This window comes from Nomascus leucogenys, chromosome 6 (genome assembly GCF_006542625.1).
Source record: "Nomascus leucogenys isolate Asia chromosome 6, Asia_NLE_v1, whole genome shotgun sequence".
NCBI lineage: Eukaryota > Metazoa > Chordata > Mammalia > Primates > Hylobatidae > Nomascus > Nomascus leucogenys.
Genome location: NC_044386.1, coordinates 77844439 through 77867053, shown reverse-complemented (window position 1 = coordinate 77867053; position 22615 = coordinate 77844439). Strand labels below are relative to the sequence as shown.

The 22615-nt window shown below is 38.2% G+C and overlaps 1 protein-coding gene and 2 pseudogenes across 4 annotated transcripts in view; 2 read left to right on the top strand and 1 right to left on the bottom strand.

Annotated features, from left to right (window-relative positions):
- The window catches only part of ADAM10 (ADAM metallopeptidase domain 10), a 159562-nt gene that overhangs the window by 56965 nt on the left and 79982 nt on the right, over nt 1-22615 (top strand). For both annotated transcript variants that reach the window (XM_003267037.2, XM_030814481.1), the window contains exons 3-4: nt 13880-13998; nt 16933-17091. In XM_003267037.2, coding sequence (XP_003267085.1) covers nt 13880-13998; nt 16933-17091 — 278 coding nt within the window. The remainder of the gene's footprint in view (nt 1-13879; nt 13999-16932; nt 17092-22615) is intronic.
- On the top strand, nt 867-3884 carry LOC101176298 (annotated as a pseudogene). Its single transcript, XR_004030526.1, has 2 exons — nt 867-2638; nt 2955-3884. The product of XR_004030526.1 is annotated as a putative heat shock protein HSP 90-beta 4 (transcript).
- LOC115835507 lies at nt 8859-9484 on the bottom strand (annotated as a pseudogene). Its single transcript, XR_004030527.1, has one exon. The product of XR_004030527.1 is annotated as a guanine nucleotide-binding protein G(I)/G(S)/G(O) subunit gamma-10 pseudogene (transcript).

Below are 22615 nucleotides of genomic sequence, written 5' to 3'. Positions count from 1 at the left end.
GAGTAGAATTGCTGGGTCATATGGTTTTTTTGTTTGTTTGTTTGTTTGTTGGTTTTAGATGGAGTTTCCCTCAGCCTCCCAAAGTACTGGAATTACAGGCACTAGCCAACTCGCCTGGCCTTGTTTGTTTTTGTTTTTGTTTTGAAATGGAGTCTTGTTTTGTTTCCCAGGCTGGAGTACAGTGTCGCGATCTTGGCTCACTGCAACCTCCTCCTCCCAGGTTCAAGCAATTCTCTTGCCTCAGCCTCCCAAATCACTGAGGTTACAGGCACCTGCCACCACACCTGGCTAATTGTTGTATGTTTAGTACAGACGGGGTTTCAAACATGCTGGCCAGGCTGGTCTTGAGCTCCTGACCTTCAGTGATCCACCTGTCTCGGCCTCCCAAAGTGCTGGGATTATAGGCATGAGCCATTGTGCCCGGCCCAGTTTTTATATGTTTGACTTTGTAAGAAAGTGCTAAACAGTTTTCCAAAGTGATGTTGTCATTTTCCATTTCCGTCAGCAGTATGTGAGTTCCAAGTACTCAACATCCTGCTAATATTTGGAGATGTTATTCTAGCAAAGGGTATGTGATAATGTATTATTCTAGTTCTGATTTACATTTCTCTGTTGACTAATGATGTTATGTAGGTTTCCATATGCTTGTTTGCCACCTGTATTATCTTCTTTGTGAAGTGTTTTTTCACGTTGTTGATTGTCTTTGAATGGTTGTCTTATTATTGATTTGTAAGAGGTTTTTAAAAAGATATTCTGAATGTAAGTTCTTTGTCAGACCATATATGTATTGTGAATGTTTTCTCCCAGACTGTGGGTTGCCTTTTTTTTTTTTTTTTAAACTATTTCTCAGCGGAAGTTTTGAATTTTTAAGAAGCCCTTTTAATGAAAAAATTTTTTTCTTTTATGGTTTTTGCTTTTGTTTCTTAAGATAACATTGACTGCCAAGGCCATGACAGTTTTCTTCTAGATGTTTCCAGTTACAGTTTTACATGTAAGTCTGTACTGCAATTCAATTTAATTTTTCTTTATGATAGAGGTAAGGGTCAAGGGTAATATTTTTCACATGGATATCAATTTTTTAGCATCACTTTTTGAAAAAACTATCAATTCTTTGAATTGCCGTGATCTATATATGTTGAGACAGACCTATTTATATATTCTTAGGTCTTTCATTTCATTGATTTTTATGCCTATATTTTTATGCCACTGTTTGATTACTGTAGCTTTATGGTACATGTGCTAAGCAAGGTCCATTTACGAGGCAGAATCCATACAGTAATTTGAAGAATGAAATTTTAGTATAAAGAATTAGCTCTTGAGTCACCCCTGTGCAGCCTTGGTGCCTTGTGCATTTTGGACACCCAGCCCATCTTGCTCGTAGCCTTTTCCTTTCAAGATTTAGCTTGTAAGCCTTTTCCTTTCAAGATGTCTGAGGAGGTGTACCATCGAGAAGGGGAGGTGGCGACTTTTGCCTTTTAGGCAGAAATTGCCCAACTCATGTCTCTCATAATCAATACCTTCTATTCCAACAAGGAGATTTTCCTTCAGGAGTTGATGTCTAATGCTTCTGATGGCTTAGACAAGATTTGCTATGAGAGCCTGACAGACCCTTCCAAGTTGGACGGTGGTAAAGAACTGAAAATTGACATCATCCCCAACCCTCAGGAATGCATCCTGACTTTGGTCGACACAGGCATTGGCATGACCAAGGCTGATCTCATAAATAATTTGGGAGCCATTGCCAAGTCTGGTACTAAAGCATTTATCGAGGCTTTTCAGTCTGATGCAGAAATCTCCATGATTGGGCAATTTGGTGTTGGCTTTTATTCTGCCTACTTGGTGGCAGAGAAAGTAGCCATCACAAAGCACAATGACGAAGAACAGTATTCCTGGGCATCTTCTGCTGGGAGTTCCTTCACTTTACGTGTTGACCATGGTGAGCCCATTGACAGGGATACCAAAGTGATCCTTCACCTTAAAGAAGATCAGACAGAGTACTTAGAAGAGAGGTGGGCCAAAGAAGTAGTGAAGAAGCACTCTCAGTTCATAGGCTGTCTTATCGCCGTTTATTTGGAGAAGGAACCAGAGAAGGAAATCAGTGATGATGAGGAAGAGAAAGGTGAGAAAGAAGAGGAAGATAAAGATGACGAAGAAAAGCCCAAGATTGAAGATGTGGGTTCCGATGCGGAGGATGACACTGATAAGAATAAGAAGAAGAAAACAAAGAAGATCAAGGAGAAATACACTGATCAGGAAGAACTAAACCAGACCAAGCCTATTTGGACCAGAAACCCTGATGACATCACCCAGGAAGAGTATGGAGAATTCTACAAGAACCTCACCAGTGCCTGGGAAGACCACTTGGCAGTCAGGCAATTCCCTGTAGAAGGTCAGTTGGAATTCAGGGCATTGCTATTCATCCCTCATCAGGCTCCCTTTGAGAACAAGAGGAAAATGAACAACTCTGTGTCCATCATGTGTTGATCATGGACAGCTTTGATGATTTGATGCCAGAGTATCTCGGCTTTATCTGTGGTATGGTTGACTCTAAGGATCTTTCCCCAAACATCTCCTGGGAAATGCTCCAGCAGAGCAAAATCTTGGAAGTCATTTGCAAAAACATTGTTAAGAAATGCCGGCCGGGCATGGTGGCTCACGCCTGTAATCCTAGCATTTTGGGAGGCTGAGGCGGGCAGATCACTTGAGGTCAGGAGTTCAAGACCAGCCTGGTCAACATGGTGAAACCCCGTCTCTACTAAAAATACAAAAAATAGCTGGGCTTGGTGGCACAATGCCTGTAATCCCAGCTACTTGGGAGGCTGAGGTGGGAGAATTGCTTGAACCTGGGAGGTGGAAGTTGCAGTGAGCCAAGATCCATGCCACTGCACTACAGCCTGGGCGACAGAGCAAGGCTCTGTCTCAAAAAAAAAAAGAAGAAGAAGAAGAAGAAGAAGTGGCTTGAGCTTCTCTGGGCTGGCAGAAGACAAGGAGAATAACAAGAAATTAGATGAGGCATTCTCTAAAATCTCATGGCTTGGAATCCATGAGGACTCTATTAACTAGCGACACCTGTCTGAACTGCTGTGGTCTCACACTTTCCAGTCTGGAGATGAGATGACATCTCTGTCAGAGTATGTGTCTTGCATGAAGGAGGCACAGAAGTCCATCTGTGACATCATCGGTGAGTGCAAAGAGTAGGTAGCCAACTCTGCTTTTATGGAGCAAGTCTGGAAGAAGGGCTTCGAGGCAGTATATATGAGTGAGCCCATTGATGAGTACTGTGTGCAGCAGCTCAAGGAATTTGATGGGAAGGGCCTGGTCTCAGTTACCAAGGAGGGTCTGGAGCTACCTGACGATGAGGAGGAGAAGAAGATAATAGAGGAGAGCAAGGTAAAGTTTGAGAACCTCTGCAGGCTCATGAAAGAAATCTTAGATAAGAAGGTTGAGAAGGTGACAATCTTGTGTCTTCACCCAGCTGCATTGTGACCAGCACCTACAGCTAGATAGCCAATATGAAGTGGATCATGAAAGCGCAGGCATTTTGGGACAACTCTATGATGGGTTATATGATGGCTAAAAAGCACCTGGAGATCAACCCCAACCACGCCATTATGGAGACACTACAGCAGAAGGCTGAGGCAGACAAGAACAACAAGGCTGTCAGTGACCTAGTGGTGCTGCTGTTTGAAACCACACTGCTCTCTTCTGGCTTCTCCCTTTGAGGATCCTCAGACCTATCCAGCTGCATCTACCACATGATCAAGCTAGGTTAGCTATTGATGAAGATGAAGTGGCAACAGAGGAACTCAGTGCTGCTGTTCCTGATGAGATCCAGCTCTGCTGGGGGCGATGAGGATGTGTCTCACATGGAACAAGTAAATTAAGAGTTTATACTTGGAAACCGTGTGCCCTTGTATAGTGTCCCCATGGTTCCCACTGCAGCTTTGAGTGGTCCTGTACCACCTGGCTCTCTCTGCTGATATCTAGTATTTTTTCTCTCCTGTCCTTGTGTCTAAGGCAGGAAACAAGGGCGTCAAGCCCCATTCCCTCCCTACTTTGACAGCAGAATTGGATGTTGTATATCCTGTTTTTTTTTTATTGTTGTTTATCTTGTGCTGAAAGTATGTAAAATAAAGAATATGCTGTTTTTATACAGTAAAACAACACAAAGGATTACTATTTCTGGGGATTAGCAACTAAAAGAGGATGAGGAAAAACATTCTAAAAAATACTCTAGAGCTGAGAGACATTTACCAAAGAGACAAATTTGGATGGGGATCCTTTCTTTGAAGTTGGGATTCAGACATTACTGGCAAGGATGTGGCAGCTCATCGGAGAACTTCTTCCCTGGGCCAGAGCTGGTCCACAGTTGGTAGGGCCAGTATTGGTGGGTAGGGACCACCAGTCAAAACTGGCAACAAATTTTGCTGAAGAGTGAGCACCACAGGGTATACCAGTTGCATGTCTCTGGCAGCTGGAACAGAAGCACCCTGAAACCAGAAAGAAAAGTACTACTTCAGAGCCATCTGTTGACAAAGCTTATCACTAGCTGGCAAAAGAGAAATGTTTACAGGGTCCAAGAAGGCAGTGAAGTGTAGATTAGGAGGAACCCAGAGGCAATAAAATGATAACTGGCATAATGTCTTGAAATCTAATAGTGTAAGTCATCTTTTTTTTTTCAGAATTGTTTTGCTATTCTAGGTCCTTTGCATTCCCATATACATTTTAGAGTTCCTTCTCAGTTTCTACAGTAAAACCTGCTGGGATTTTGATTGAGATTATGTTGAATCTATAGATAATTTGGGTACAGTTGACATTCTGATACTGTGGAGTCTTCAAATTCATGGACATGATGTATCTCTCCATTTACTTAGGTGGTCTTTAATTTCTTTGAGAGTGTTTTACTGTTTTCACTAGAGGCATTGAACATCTTTACTCTTAAGTACTATAAAAATGCTATTGTAAATGAGATTGTTTTTTAAATTTCATCTTCCAGTGTTTGCTGCTAATACACAACATATTATTTTATTTTTTTTGAGACAGAGCCTTGCTCTGTCGCCCAGGCTGGAGTGCAGCGGCATGATCATAGCTCACTGAAGCCCTGATCTCCTGTGCGCAAGCGATCCTCCCACCTCAGCCTCCTGAGTAGCTGGGATTACAGCCACACACCACCACGCCCGGCTAATTTTAAAAACTTTTCATAGAGACAAGATCTTGCTATGTTGCCTAGGCTCTTCTCAAACTCGTGGGCTCAAGTGATCCTCCTGCCTTGGCCTTCCAAAGTACTGGGATTACAGGCGTGAGCCACCACCCCCAGCCCTACTATTTTATTTTTGTATGTTAGTCTCGTATCTTGTTACTTTGTGTTAAACTCATTTATTCTAGTAGATTTTGGGTAGATTTCTTAGGATTTGCTACATAGAAGATAATATTGTCTGTAAATAAAGGCCGTTTTATTGCTCCATTTCCAAACTGTGTCTTTTATTTATTTTTCTTGGCTTGTTGTGGTATCTGTAACATCATACTGAATGTTACAGAGTTGCATAAAAGTGGCAAGTGTGAACATCTTTACTTACGCCCAATCTTAGGGGAGAAGCATTCAGTCTTTCACCTTTAAATATGATGTTAACTGGAGTTTGTAGATGCATTTTATCCGGTTAAGGAAGTTCCTGTCTCTTCCTAGTTTGCTGAGAATTTTACCATGAGTGGGTGCTGAAATTTGTTAGATGCTTTTTCTGTACCTAATGAGATGATTTTGTGGCTTTTCTCCCCTTTGAATGTGGTGAATTACATTGATGATTTTAGAACGTTAAGCCAGCCTCTTATTACTTCATTTGCTTATGATGTATTGTCCTTTTTATTTATTGCTTTGTTCAGTTTTCTAGTTTTTGGTTGGATTTTTTTGTTTATGTTCATAAGGAATATCAGTCTTTTTTTTTTTGGGGGGGGGTCTGTCTTTGGTTTTGGAATCAGAGTAATGTGAGCCACATAAAATGAGTTGAGTACTCTTCCCTCCTCTTTTCTTAAAATAGTTTTATAGGACATCAGGGGAACCATCTGGCCCTGGTATTTTCCTTGTGGAAAGGCCTTAAATCATGAATTCATTTTCTTCAGTAGATAGGGGCTTATTCAGATTTTCTATATTTTGTGATAGTTTTCATAATTTGTACCTTTTAAGGAGTTTATCTAGGCAATTGAATTTATTTTCATTATGCTCATAATATTACTTTATCACTCTTAATGTCTGCAGTACTATAATGATGTTTTCTTTTTTATTCTTCATGACAATGTATTTTTAAATGATCTTTTTTATTGGCTATAGAATTTGGATTGACATTGTTTTTCTTTCAGCATTAAAAAAGTTACTCCAATAATTTCTAGCTTGCATTATTATTTTTATTTTTTATTTTTGGAGACAAGAGTCTTGCTGTGTCGCCCATGTTGGAGTGCAGTGGTGTGATCTCAGCTCACTGCAACCTCCGCCTCCTGGGTTCAAGCAATTCTCCTGCCTCATCCTCCCGAGTAGCTGGGACTATAGGCGCACACCACCATGCCTGGCTAATTTTTTGTATTTTAGTAGAGACGGGCTTTCACCATGTTGCCCAGGCTGGTCTTGAACTCCTAAGCTCAGGCAATCTGCCCACCTTGGCCTCCCAAAGTGCTAGGATTACAGGCGTGAGCCACCACGGCGGGCCTGCTTGCATTATTTCTAATGTTAAATCAGCAGTCATTCTGCATATAATCAGTCTCTTTGATGGATTTTAAGATTTTTTTTTAACGCTGATTTTCAGCAGTGACTGTGGTGTGTCTTGTGGGTTTTTCTTTGTGTGTATCTTTCTTGGTGTTTGCTGAGCTTCTTAGACTTGTGTTTATAGTTTTATCAATTTGGAAGTTTTTTATCATTTTATCAAATTTTTTTTCTGTCTCCTCTCGCTTCTTTATTTATTTACTGTTTCACAGGTTACTGAGGCTCTGGGTTTTTTGTTTTGTTTTTTTAAACTCTATCTCTCTGTACATCAAGTTAGATAATTTTTGTTACCCTGTCTTCAAGTTCACTGATACTCTTTCTTGCAGTATCTCATCTGCTCTTAAGTCAGTCCAGTGAGATATATATATATATATATATATAATTTTTTTTTCGTTTTAGAAATTATATTTTCCAGTTCTGGAAGTTTCCTCCCCTCTTATCCCTTTCCCTCTCTCCTCTCTTCCCTGTCCCTCTCCTCCCCTCTTTCGACAGTTTCTGGTTTCTCCTTATTATGCTTATATTTTCCCCATAATTCTTTAACATATTTACAATATATAGACACTAAATCACCAAATCCTTGTCTGCTAATTCTATTATCACTCATTCTGACTTTTTTTTTTTTTGGGGGGACCAGTTTTCTTCTTCCTTGTCACATTTCTTTATAGTTAGTGGTTTGGTTTTTTTCCCCTTGTTTTTTTAGTAGTTTGTGGTTTTTAATTGGATATTTCACATTTTGATTAATATTTAGTGTCTTTTTGTCGTCGTTCTTTGTTTGTTTTTTTTTAAAATTAGAGATGGAGTCTTGCCACATTGCCCAGGCTTATTGAAAACTCCGGGGCTCAAGCGATCTGGCCACCTTGCCCTCCCAAAATACGGGGACTACAGATGTGAGCCACTGTGCCCACCTGTGTCTGGATTTTAAAAAAACTTTTAATTTAAAAATAATTGTAGATTCACAGGAGCTTGTACTGGGAAGTCCTGGACATCTTTCCCCCAGCCTCCCTCAGTGTTCACAATTTACGTAACTATATTACAACATCAAGACCAAGACTGATATTGGTACAATGCATAGAGTTTATTTGAGTTTCATCAGTTTTACATGTACGTGCGTGTGTGTGTGCCTGTGCGTAATTCTGTGCAATTTTGTCACATGGGTAGTCTTGTGTAATTATCCCTACAATCAAAGATACTCAATGGTAGCATCACCAGACTCCCTTGTGCTATCCCTTTATGGCCACATTCATCCCCTCCCCCATCTATAATCCTTAACAACCATTAATTGGTTCTCCGTCTCCATAATTAGATTATTTCATGATCGTCGCATGAATCATATTATGCAAGTAGTATCTTTTGAGATTGACTTTTCCACTCAGCATAATTTTTTTGAAGTTTGTACAAATTGTTGTGTTTATCAATAGTTTGTTCCTTTTTATTACTAAATTCTATCCTATTTTATGGATATACCACAGTTTAACTGTTCATATTTTTTTTTAAAAAGCATGGAGTTTTGTTTTGTTAGATAGTTGAGTAACTTGTGGATCAGCTTGACCCTTTTGAGCCTTTTTTTTTTATGATTAATTAAGCAGAAATTTTATTTCCAAGCTCTTCAAAGACTGTTACAAACATGAATAATGTATCCTTCTGAAAAAGTGTCTCAAATTAAATCAAAGGCACATCATCAAAGTCAAACACTTGTGAAGTTAAGAATTCTTTTAGGTTGTAATATTTTCATGTTTGTTTCTAATCATTTACAATGTTCTGTGGGTCACATTTTAAACATTTTTAAATATATGAAATTCTGTATTTCTTTAAGTACAGCCACAACTACAAAGTAGAAGAACGTAAGAATACAAAGATCAAATCTGCTTCATTTATATACACGATGGGGCAGCCTAATGCACATCATAACATTAACTTTTCCAAACAAGTTTGCTAAGAATCTGCTCCTGTAATTAGTGTTAAAAATAAAACAATCTTCCCATTTAGAAAAATCAAGACATCAGTTGATTAGTAACGCCGATTCTTCCTCCCAGCAATTTGTACTTTCTGGTCTTCATGTAGGAATTGTAAATTCATGAGAAAAGAACAATTTTTTTATGGTATAAATATCTTCCAGGAACAACAGTTTACAAGTATTCAGTTGTTTAAATAAACAAAACTATTTTCCTTCCTAAAATGTGAACATCCAGTAAATGAAACATACATGATATTCCAGGTATAGAAATCTTAGTAACTCACTTATGAAAGAGGTGTATTTTGGTATGTTTGGTAGTAAGGTTTTTGTTTATCTTATGTATAAAAGTACTTGCACAAAAAAAAACCTATTACTATTTAAAACTCTATTCCTTTACCCAGTTTCCTCACTCAAGTAGAAACTCATGAATTTCTGTGATTTTGGCTATAGGACCAGGCCACAGGAAATGGCTGAAATATCTCTAAAAGTTAGGGAAAAGTGTTTTCTTGAGACTTGAAGGCAGTCATTCATCACTTTGTGCTTGAAGGCATTCCTCAGCTAACTTCTCTCCTAGAGTCTTCAGAGTAAAGCACAGGATCTGGGCTTCCGGAAGGGGTTACTTCCAGCTGAAACACCCAGCAGCAGGGCATCCTTGCAGGCATTCTGCATACAGTACTGTTGAAGCTCTGCAGCTGCCTGAGAGACATGCTCTCCACGCCAGCCTCCAGCTTGAGCTGTTCCACCAGGCGCCGCAGGGCGCTCGCGCTAGCCCCGGAGGACATGGCGGCGGCGCAGGGCTCCGAGGGCCGAGCCTTGTTTTTAAGCTTTGTTAAGATAGGTTTGAAGTAGCCTTTATTCTAGGAATAGTTTGTTCCTATTTCCAAGGAGTGGCTTTTCTGGGTTCTCTATTAAATGACAACAAAGTCTGTCTTCTGTGCTTGATCAGAACTTCGGTGTATCCCTGTCTCTTGCAAGATCCAGTAGTTGGTCAACTAACAGCTCCTCAATGGTTGTTTTTGGGCCCACCTTTGTGGAGTCTCTCTTTATGCATCCACGATAGTATTGAGCCAAAGACTACAGGTGAACGCCTGTGCAGATTTCTGGAGTTCTTTCTCATTGTTGCACGTTCCTTTTTTCTTAAATCATAGCCCTTCACTGCTTGTTGGCTATTGTCTGAAAGCAGTTGTTTCGTTTATGTAACTGAAAAACTGTATTTTTAAGGTGGGTAGGCAAGTCCAGTAATGGTTTCTCCACCATTGTAGGCAACAAAACTTTTTGTGTATTTCTAAGTAATTTGAAAGTCAAAATTGATTCATCTGTCCAAAGAGCAGTAGTTTTTGTTTTGTGTCTTAAGTTGTTATTTTAACTTACATTTTATTTTTTGAATAGGAAATATGTTCATATATTTTAAAATTTAAATGGCACAAAAGAGATAGAATGAGGTATCCTTCCCTCCCTTATTTCCCAGTCACCCACTTTCCATTCCTGGGGACAACCATTGTTATTAGGTTATTGTGTATCTGTCAAGAAATTTGATGCACATTCTGCTAATGTGTATCTTACTCAGAAATTCTCTACACAGAAATGTGGAGATATATATATGTGTATATATATATATATATCTCCACATTTCTGTGTATATATATATTTTCCTTCATATTCTTGTTTTAAAAAAACGTAACATACTATATTCTCTTTTTTTGTATCTGATTTATTTATTTATTTATTGGAGATGATGTCTCGCTCTGTCACTCAGGCTGGAGTGCAGTGGCATGATCTCGGCTCACTGCAAGCTCTGCCTCCCCCAGGTTCACGCTATTCTCCTGCTTTAGCCTCCCAAGTAGCTGGGACTACAGGCACCCATCACCACGCCCGGCTAATTTTTTGTATTTTTAGTAGAGATGGGGTTTCACCATGTTAGCCAGAATGGTCTCGATCTCCTGACCTCATGATCCGCCCGCCTCGGCCTCCACAAGTGCTGGGATTACAGGCGTGAGCCACTGTACTCGGCCTTTTTTTTTTTTTTTTTTTTACTTAATATAACTTAGAGGTCTATGATTTGATTACATGTAGATATTTTATATTTTTTTCAGCTTTGTAGTATACAGTTACATGGGTATACCCATAAATATGGTTATGTACCATAAGCAAATTAACTAGTGCTGTTGTTATTAATCATGTACTATTTCAAATAGTGCCAAGGTGAATGATCTTTCTGGGATATTTTCCAACACCAGCAACCAATTCTCTTGATTCTCCAGACATCAAGTGGGTGTTCAACAATTCAGCGTAATTCAGTTCTCACAGTAAATATCTGGAGCTAGTGCAGACCCCACAGCTTAAGGGCCCATTCCTACACACTGCTTTCCACTTCAGACACCATTTTTAAGTCCTGGGCCACCTGTACTTCGGACCACCTGCTATAAATTGGGGGTTCCCACAACCTCTTCCTAAGGTTAGATAATTTGTTAACCTGGTTGACAGAACTCAGGAAAACAGTTTACTTACTCTTGCTGGTTTATTATAAAGGATACTACTGACGATCACCTAAATGGAAGAGATGCATAGGAATGTGGGAGGCAGCGCAGAGTTTCTATGCGCTCCCTGGGTGCACTGCCCTCCAATCAACTCAGTGTGTTCAACCCTGGAAGCTGATCAGATCTCATTGTTCAAGAGTTTCTATGGAGCTTAATCTCCTCTCTCTCCCACCCCACTTTCTGGGGTGGAGTCAGTGGCTAGGGCTGAAATTCTAATGCTCTTATTATTTGATCTCTGGTGACCAGCTCTATTCCAAGGTCATCTAGGGGCCCCACTCGAAGTCAGCTCATTAGCATAAACTCAGATGTGAGTGAAACAGACTCATTATGAATAAGAGTGAAGAGACACCTATCACTGAGGATATTCCAAGGGTTTTAGGAGCACTGTGCCAGGAACTGGGGACAAAGGTCAAATAGATTTGGCCCTCTACATCTGTGGACTCAGTCAGCCTTGGATTGAAAATAATTTGCATGGTTGCATCTGTACTGAACATGTACGGACTTTCTTCCTTGTCAGTATTCCCTAAACAATACAGTATAAGAACTATTTACACAGAATTTACACTGTGTGAGGTATTATAAGTAATTTTGAGATGATTTAAAGTGTACAGGAGGATGTATATACACAAATACTCTACAAATACTTTTTTTTGTTTGTTTGTTTGTTTTTGTTTGTTTTTTTTTTTTTTGAGACGGAGTCTTGCTCCGTCACCCAGGCTGGAGTGCAGTGGCGCGATCTCGGCTCACTGCAAGCTCCGCCTCCTGGGTTCACGCCATTCTCCTGCCCCAGCCTCTCCAAGTAGCTGGGACTACAGGCTCCCGCCACCACGCCCGGCTAATTTTTTGTATTTTTAGTAGAGACGGGGTTTCACCGTGGTCTCGAGCTCCTGACCTCGTGATCCGCCCGCCTCGGCCTCCCAAAGTGCTGGGATTACAAGCGTGAGCCACCGCGCCCGGCAATACATTTGTTATATACAAATACTGTACCACTTTGTGTAAGAGACTTGAGCATTTTTAGATTTTGGTATCCTTGGGGGTCCTGTAACCAGTTCCCCATGGATACTGAGGGACGACTTTTTATTTCTTTCTCTTTTTTTTTTTGAGATGGAGCCTTATTTTGTCACCCAGGCTGGAGTGCAGTGGCATGATCTTGGCTCACTGCAACGTCCGCCTCCCAGGTTCAAGCAGTTCTCCTTTCTCAGCCTCCCCAGTAGCTGGGACTAGAGGTGTAAGCCACCATGCCTGGCTAATTTTTGTATTTTTAGTAGAGACAGGGTTTTGCTGTGTTGGCCAGGCTGGTCTTGAACTCCTGACCTCAGGTGATCCACCTGCCTCAGCCTCCCAAAGTACAGGCATGAGCCACTGCACCTGGCTCAACTTTATATTTCTTATTATGCCACATTCTTTGTAGTATGGAAGTAATTTCACTTACATGCAAGTATATATAAGATAAATTTCTAGAAATGGAATTCTTGTATCAAAGGCTGTGTACATTTGTAATTTGGATTTTTTAAACCAGTTTTCCCACCATAGAGATTGTACCAACTTATTCATGTCACAAATGTGTGAAGTGACTGTATGTTTCCCCATACAACTTAATGTGTTACCGATTTTTATTATTTTAAAAAACAAGGTTCTTACAGTACTCTGCAAAACATGTATATGTAAAAAAAAGACGTAATACTTTGTTGTGATTGTCAAAAAAATTGAGTAGAAATTCGATAATGTTCAGATTTCTATAGCAATTATAAAAGACTTGATATACTTTTAAAAGAGTTGAGTAATGTTAGCTAATTTGTTGCCATTTTATCGTATATCTCCAATGTGCCAGGTACTGTGTTATGACTTTATATACATTATAATCTCTAATATTTAAAATAATTTTACAAGATGTATAGAATTTATATTACCTTTATTTCACAGACAGGAACCTGAGCTAGTAAATTCTAGGCCTAAGATTTGATTCCAGTTTGATTCTAAACTCTAGATTTTTGTCATATCTTCAATTAATTTTACTTCAGTATTTTGATCTTTCCCTTTTTTATGTAGAGGACTAAAATTCCTCTGATTTCAGCCATTATCCTGGTCTTTCGGGGTTCCCAAATTGAATTAAGGAAGATTTCTATAATTTGCAAGAATTAGAAGCCCCAGGGTAAAACAAAGAGCGTACACACTTGTCTTTCTGAGAAGAGATGTTAAATACCCAATATAGATGCTGCTTTCTTATGTATTTTCTTATTTGACTTGTAGAAAGTAGGGTAGAATAGCAAAATAGCAGAATTACTAGAGAGAGAAGACAGGCAGTGGTAACTAATAGTAATTGGGTCAGGAAGCCTGTTCTAATCTCCAAGTAACTTAGTTGCTGTTTGAATATCTTGTTTTACCATGTAAGAATCAGTCTATAGGCATTTATTTTTAACATCCTAGACAATTACTGTTTAATTTTATCTCATTTAGAGTCCTACCACAGCTATTAAGTTGACTTTTAGAGCAGAATATTTATTTAAAAATCTTGGTCAGCATATTTCACAAATAGACAAATTTCATAACAGTCCACATTTTGTAGACTTTTCAAAATTAATCGTTTAAAATTTGGATCTTTTTAATTTCAGTTGTTCCCCTTCCCATCCCATTTTACAGACATTTCAACCTACGAATGAAGAGGGACACTTCCCTTTTCAGTGATGAATTTAAAGTAGAAACATCAAATAAAGTACTTGATTATGATACCTCTCATATTTACACTGGACATATTTATGGTAAGTTGGACCTTAACAGAACCCTTTTCTTCCATTTTTTTTTTCTACACAAAGATACTTATTTTGAAGTGTAAGCAAATATTTCAGAAAAGGTTATAAATCCAGAGGAGGTTGAATTCATATGAAGGGTAATGGTCTTTGAGAAATGAAGTAATGTTTGGACCTGTCTTTACATGTATGTTTAATAGTGAATTATGAAATATCTGGCTTCTGAAAGGTATGAAATTATGACTCAGTACCTCTAAACCGTTAGAGTTTTCAAAAGTTTTAACGTCTTCTGTGATTTTCTGATTTTCCAAGTAAGAAATTAATAGTAACTTTGCTGTGTTTTATAAGAAAACAGGAAAAGTCTAAAAGGAAACAGTAAAGATAATCTTAGCCAAAAAGAATGTGACACAGTCATCTGTAGGAAAATCCTCCCAAGGCCCTTCTTCCTCAGAATCTATTTGCTTTATTCACAATTCTAACAAATTTCTCTTGCTGCATCAAATTAAAAATGCATATTGGGGGGCATCAGTGGCACACTTAACCCAATAGAAAGTTACATCTACTAGTAGTGTTGAAAGAACAGAACAATTGTCGAAGTCATAAAAAAGCTTAAAAAATGAAGATCTTCTGGGGGCGTTGGAGAGAGGCAAAATGTCATTGTTTTATAACTGTACATTAGTAAGTACTCAAGATGATTCTCAGTTAAGACAGTGTTAAACTGTTTGAGATTATTTCTACACGAGTGATTTCTACTGAAAATAGTAATATGAAAAATTAAGTGCTTAAAGAATTTTTTCTCATTTTTTGATTGTGCCAGATAAATGAGGCATTTCTATACTTAAACTTTCTCACTTGTAGAATAAACCTAATTATTAAATTCTTTCGCTTTTTTGTACTCTTACAATTCTGTAACCAAAGTAAAGCGTTTTTCATCAGTAGATTTTCAATGTCAGACTTTAGTGTTATATTGTCTTCTTGATTATTTATCTTGCTGGGCAAATAACTTAGTAGTTCCTGCCCTTTTTTGCTAGGTGATGAGATCAAGAAAAGTATGAGGCTATAAATGAGTTTGCAGATAAAAATCATGTTATTTAGGCCAGGCATGGTAGCACTTACACCTGTAATCCCAGTGCTTTGGGAGGCTGAGGCAGGCGGATTGCTTGAGACCTGGAGTTTGAGACCAGGCTGGGCAATATAGTGAGACCTTGTCACTAAAAAACATAAAAAAATTAGTTGTGGTGGCACACCTGTAGTTTCAGTTAGATGGGAGGCTGAAGTGGGAGGATTGCTGAGCCCAGGAGGTTGAGGCTACAGTGAGCTATGATTGTGCCACTGCACTATAGCCTGGGCGACAGAGAGAGGCCTTGTCTCTTTATTTAAAAAAACAAAACAAAACAAAACAACTTAAAATACCAGTGTCTTGGGCTCTTACCTCCAGTCTATGATTAATTCAAAGGCAACTAATTAATGTTATTCTACAACTTAGAAATTGTGGATGGCCTGATTTTTATTTTAATGAGAGAATTGTAATGGGTAAATTCAAGGTTTAAAGCCCTCTCCCTCTGCTTTCACCTTTTATGTCATTTGATTTTGGTGCTCACCTTTTTGTTGTGATTATATTAAGAACCAAAAGTACCTTTTTTCCTATTATTTCCTTTCACTAGAGAAGTATAATTGATGGGATAGTATTACAAATCTTTGTCCGATATCTTTAAAAGTACTGTTGGTATACTTTTGTTCAAAGTGCCTCTGAAATATTTGACACTGTTCTGTTTAAAAATGTGTTTATAAGCTGGGCGTGGTGACTCACGCCTGTAATCCCAGCACTTTAGGAGGCCGAGGCAGGTGGATTGTTTGAGCCCAGGAGTTCCAGACCAGCCTAGGAAACATAGCAAGGCCCCGTCTCTACCAAAAATACAAAAATTAGCTGGAAGTGGCGGTGCACGCCTGTAGTCCCAGCTACTAGGGAGGTGGAGGTGGGAGGAGTGCCTGAGCCCAGGAGGTTGAGGCTGCACAGAGCCATGAGCTCATCACTGCACTCCAGCCTGGGTGACAGAGCAAGACCTTGTCTCAAAAGCAAAACAAAACAAAACACAAAACAAACCCCTAAGGATAGCGCAGAAGTCAAAAGGCCTGGCCCATGCACAATATATCGGATGGGAAAGGAGCTTGTTTCTTGTGGTACCTGTAGCAAAATTTTCAAAAGATGCTTTGGATGTCTTTATTCTGAAAGTGTGTATTTTATCAGTGGGTTTGCTTGCTTCTTTTAAGTTTAAGTTAATTTAACAATTAATTGTTTTGTTTTGTTCTGAGACAAGGTCTTGCTCTTATCGCCCAGGCTGGAGTTCAATGGTGCCATGTCAGCTCACAGCAACCTCCGCCTCCAGGGTTCAAGTGATTCTTCTGCCTCAGCCTCCTGAGTAGCTGGACTTACAGACCTGTGCCACCAGGCCCAGCTAATGTTTCTGTGTTTTTAGTAGAGACAGGGTTTTGCTATGTTAGCTAGGCTGGTCTTGAACCCCTGGCCTCGAGTGATCTGCCCGCCTCGGCCCCCTAAAGTACTGGAATTATAGGTGTGAACCACACTGTGCTGGGCCAATTTACAATTATTGATGACTGTTGCATACATGCTAGGTACTCAGCTAGGTGCAAGGAGTGTGGTTGGTAACAAGGCAGATACTCTAATTTTTCATTGCTGTTATTAGTAATTGTATATGTTTTAACTAAATACTAGTTGCTGTTCACATCTCACATTCTGCTTAATATATTTTATGTGAAAATTTCCATAGTAAATTTATATTCAAGATTTAACCATATATATGTGTATATATGTATGCATGTGTATATATATATATATATACACACACACACATATACATATATATGAACAAATCTAACATTCATGTGCAAATTAAATTGTCAAGAATTTGTCGCTTTCATTAATAGGTGAAGAAGGAAGTTTTAGCCATGGGTCTGTTATTGATGGAAGATTTGAAGGATTCATCCAGACTCGTGGTGGCACATTTTATGTTGAGCCAGCAGAGAGATATATTAAAGACCGAACTCTGCCATTTCACTCTGTCATTTATCATGAAGATGATATTAGTAAGTACTTAAATTTTATCAAGTAGCCTTTTTCCAAAGGCTTATGATAGTTAAAACTGTGTGGAGACAAATGAAGCATTAGCTGTTTTCTTTCCTGAGTTACTAATCAGGCTAGAACATAGTTTTTACTAGCAATTGCTATTTAAGGAATAGTAGATATATGTAATGAGGCAATTTCCTTGTCAATCCATTGCCAGTACTACTTTGCTGATATGACATAACTAATTATGTTTGAACTTTGTGAGTCAACCAAATCTGACTGAACTGGAAATCATATATTTTGACATCAGCCTGTCTGTGTAATGCTAATACCTTTGTGTGTGTGGCCTACTGAAGGTAGAAGAGCATCATTACTTCTTATGTAAATTTCAGTGTGGATATTTGTGTAGTGTTTAAGGAATATTTTAGGTATTTTTGTAATTTTTAAGTCCATTGAGTATTTCTTTTTAGAATCTTAAGGTAATGACCTCAAGAGTCCAAGTTTATCATGGATTTTGTTCTCTACCATCTTTATATGATGATATTTTTCTAAGAATAGAAAATGTATTTAGACTTTACCTTTTAATTCTATTGTCCGTGTATCCACAGTTATCCAGTTATTGGGAATGCTTCTTTGAAGTACCACAGAAATACATTTCTCTAATTTATATAGCTCTTGAATACCCATTTATTATTTTTTGACTGTAATTAGACTAGTCTCTCAATTTTTGCCTACTTTCCTAACTTGGCATCTTCTTCCTACATATGTTTTCCTTTGTATAGACAGAAATTTATTGTCAATAATTTTATTCTCACTTAGTAATACACTGACAAGCATTAACCATTTTGACTTTTTGCTCCATCAGCTCTGACATTTTCTGTGCTTCATCTGTCCAACTGCTTGTTATCTCTGCTGCTAGATTGCTATAGAAAATAACATACGTATTCTAGGTAGGATGCATTTATGATTTTTAGCTACTTGTTAAATCATAAGCTCATTAATGCTACTTGCCTGTATTTTCATTCACCTCTATTTGATTCCTTTTCCAGTTTTAACTCCTGGTATTTCAAACTCTTCCTTTCTTTTCAAGCTCTAAGCTATCATTTTCCTTCATAAGTAGGAATATGAATTCCTTTGCTTTCCTCTCTTTCTGCTGACAAAATTATTATTTACCTGGTTTGTGACTTGCTTTGTAATTTTCTTAGTAATTTAACCCTTTTTTGCAGGGTTACCTCCCCTATCAGGGTATGTAAGTTCTCCAGATATAGTTGCTGTTTCTTTTGCTCCTTTAATATTCCAAGTATCATTTGTCTGTGCAGCAGGCTTTTCATAAATACTTAATGAAATACTGGAATATTTTTCTAGAATGTTTTATCAAAATCAAATAAAACCTTTTGAGGAAGGAAGGAGAGGAAAAGAGTAATCTGCCAGATTATTTTTTCCTTTCTGTCATATTGTAATTGTACTTTCTCCATTGCTTTCTACTTCCTGTCAGTGCCCTCTACTGTATTTGTTCTGCCTGTTTTGACTTCTGTTATTGTGCCTCTCTATCGTGTTTTGCTTCTTCTGTTATCTACTTGTGTGTAGTTTAAGAATATTCTTTTTTTCCACTTTTCTTTTCTTTCTTTCTTTCTTGTAATATAATTGTATTTTTCACATATTGCATCCAGCAGTAATTTCCAAATATCTTAATAGGTGTCAATCTTTTTTTTTCCCCAAAGATGATGAGTTAGCTTGGAGGATGAATGACACTGAATGTTACTTGATTTTTTGTTCTTTTTGGCATTTAAATACTTTATCATTGATACCAGCTTTTATTTTATACTTGTTTAAGTAAATATATGTTTGTGGTAAGGAGAACTTTTTAACATTCTTTTTATTATTAAGTATCAGTAGTGGTGTTAGAATTTAAAAGCAGCAATCTTTAAGGTGATTTTATTTGTAGCTTCTCAGGTAATTGGAATTGTAGGATATGAGGATGGGAGTACGGAAGGAATTGCCTTAAACAGAGTTTTTAATGTTTGCAAATGTAGACAATTACTTTTGAAAACCTATCTAAAAATCTGTCAAGTGAACCATGGTTTAAGACAAGAAAACATCCATGTATTAGTCTTTTAGTCTAAATAGTTGCTATATTTATATTCTAGACCATGGTTGGCAAATTCTCTGCAGAGGGACAGATAGTAAATATTTTTGGCTTTGAGAGCTGTATGTTTTATTGCAGCTACTCAGCTCTGCCATCGTAACACAAGAACAGCCAAAGAAACACATAATATATGAATAAGCGTGGGTGCTTTTTGAAAAGAAATTATTATTTATTTATCTATTTTTTTGGAGACAGAGCCTTGCCCTGTTGCCCAGTCTGGAGTGCAGTGGTGTGATCATACCTCACTACAGGCTCAATCTCCTGGGCTCAAGTGATCCGCTTACCTCAGCCCTGTGAGTAGCTGGGACTCCAGGTATAAGCCACTGCTCCCAGCTGGCATGGCTGTTTTTAATAAAACTTCATAGACACTTAAATTTTAATTTCATATATTTTTCATATGACATAAAATATCATTCTTTTGATTTTTTTCTTTAACCATTTAAAAATGTGGAAACTACCCTTAGTTTTCATGTCAAACAAAAACAGATGGGAGGGCTCACTAAATTTAATAATTACTTTAATTGGTTCTTTAAATTCTCTGTGTAGAATATGACAGGTTCTAGAAGTAGTAGTAGTAGCAGTAGTAAGAATAATTATTATGGCTTAATGTATACCTGACACTATATAAAAATCTTTACTTGCATTATTGAATTGAATTCTCAACCTTATGAGATACTGGCACACCTATTATTCCCACTTTATAGGTGAAGGCTTAAACTGAGGCTTAGAAAACTTATGTCACTTGATTGTGGACCTCCTGTTCTTTACCCTGTGCTCTTCTGCTTCACTCATGGAAGAAAGCTGTAAATTCTCACTGCCTTTACTTCAAGGATTTCTGGGGGTTTTCTGAAATCTGTAAGCCTCTCTAAAATCATACATTTGCATCTATTGCTGTTTTAAGCCAAACTCTCTCCTTAATATATTTAGCAGTGTTTATTTTATAACTAACTAAAAGGGAAAGGATGCCCTTTAATGTGTATTATTATTTTTATATAGTTGGTTTAAGTACCAATAATTTATTTTCAGAAGTAAAGTACTGCATGATTGTATCACTGTGAATGTTCTTAATTGAATTTGGTATCCTTGTATATGTTATCCTTACCAAAAAGAAGCAAATGGTAGGGGAGGCATACTAACCTTGGCTATAGCTTCTGAATGAGAATTTGGCTACCCTCTTCTTAATACTGTTTTTGCAACTGAAGGCATAAATGTATAGAACCATCATGAAAAATGATACTGCTATTCTCAGAACCTTGGGGAATGGCTTCTGAGACTGTACCAGAACACAGAGATAGTTTTCAATGAAAATACTTAATAATTTCTCTAGATGTGATAGTGATAACTACATACTGTTATCACCTTAAAATGCATACTTATTTAATTCTGTACTCAGTAAAAAACACTCTCTCCTAGGACATGGAAGTGTGAACAGTTAATGACAAGATAAGAATACCACTTAGTCCTCTGCCCCTTAGCACAGTTTATTGTAAAGAAACTGAGAAAAACATTGTTCCGTAAACTAGAATAGTATAGTTATTAACATGAACAGGTTTTAGGAATATCTGACTATATGACTGCTTGTAATAATTCCCTTACACCTTTTTTGTGTACTACCTATCCAAGAGCTAAAGGTCTGAGTAATTTTTTTATGCTATACTTATAGAGAAATACTTAATCTCCAAATTAAAAAATATATTTTAATTGTATATGAAAAGCTGCAGAATAAGTTATTTGGGTTTATTGCTTTCATTTCAAATTTATTATTTATTTTCCTTTGTGGGGTATAGAAAAGCCTAGAGAGGTTGAATTTGCCTATACCTCTGTCGCCCAGGCTGGAGTGCAGTGGTGCCATCTCAGCTCACTGCAACCTCCGCCTTCTGGGTTCAAGTGATTCTCCTGCCTCAGCCTCCCGAGTAGCTGGGACTACAGGCGTGTGACATCATGCCCAGCTAATTTTTGTATTTTTAGTAGAGACGGAATTTCACCATGTTGGCCAGGATGGTCTCGATCTCTCGACCTCGTGATCTGCCCGCCTCGGCCTCCCAAAGTGCTGGGATTACAGGCATGAGCCACTGCGCCCGGCCTGAATTTGTCTATACCTTATAATAGTAGGGCACCCCTACTTTAGAATGTGTGTTAGCCATACGTATACTTCTTCTTTCTTTTGTGCTTCAATGGGAAGACCCCCTATTTCTTGTTCTGAAAAATTAAGATTGTTAAACTTTATTTTATCATTTCAAGATGGAGGCCTCTTCATTCATGTAGAAGCTTCCTCATTTGTGGAAATGTCAGGATGTTGCATCTAAAACTTTTAAAATGTCAATTAGTTCCATATTGTGTTTTTGAAGTTGTTTTGTATCACTGTTAGTGACAGGGAGAGACAAAAGGAAGGAATACAAGAGGGAAGAATAATTGAATTGGTAAGTATTGATAATAGCTAGCACTGTTTGTATCATTCACATGTAACAGGAAAACTGTTTTAAAAAGCATTCTGGCTATACTTAGGTCCAGTCTGGAGATTGGAAATCTGCATAAGCATATTGAGTTGTGACAAACTATGTAGCCAACTGGAAAAGTTGAGGTGTGGAGTGAGTGCTCTGATTGTTTGACTTCTGAACTCCCACAGTGCATACAAGTGTGTTGGTTAATCTCTCTACTATATGTTTTGAATTTGTATGCTTTACTAAGCATTGATGTTAAATACTGAACTTATTTAAGCACAGTGATAGTATTTGAAAGAAATATAAAAATGGGCCGGGCGCGGTGGCTCACGCTTGTAATCCCAGCACTTTGGGAGGCTGAGGCGGGCGGATCACGAGGTCAGGAGATTGAGACCACGGTGAAACCCCGTCTCTACTAAAAACACAAAAAAAAAATTAGCCGGGCGTGGTGGCGGGCGCCTGTAGTCCCAGCTACTCGGAGAGGCTGAGGCAGGAGAATGGCGTGAACCCGGGAGGCAGAGCTTGCAGTGAGCCGAGATTGCGCCACTGCACTCCAGCCTGGGTGACAGAGCGAGACTCTGTCTCAAAAAAAAAAAAAAAAAAAAAAAAAAAAGAAAGAAATATAAAAATGTAGTGGTATTCTTGACTCTGTCTTTTCCTTTTTTCTGAGTTAATCTCCAGGGAAGTATAAATTAATTTTTCTAAACAACTCAGAGGCACAGAAGCCGAAAAGTTGAGAAGGCCACAGATATGGGAGTTATTTTAAGAATAATATTTAATTAGAAATGTAGGATACTAAATTGGAAAGTTAAAAAAATCACAAAGAAAGAGACAGTGGCCGGGTGTGGTGGCTCACGCCTGTAATCCCAGCACTTTGGGAGGCCGAGGCAGGCGGATCGTGAGGTCAGGAGATAGAGACCATCCTGGCTAAGCAGTGAAACCCCGTCTCTACTAAAA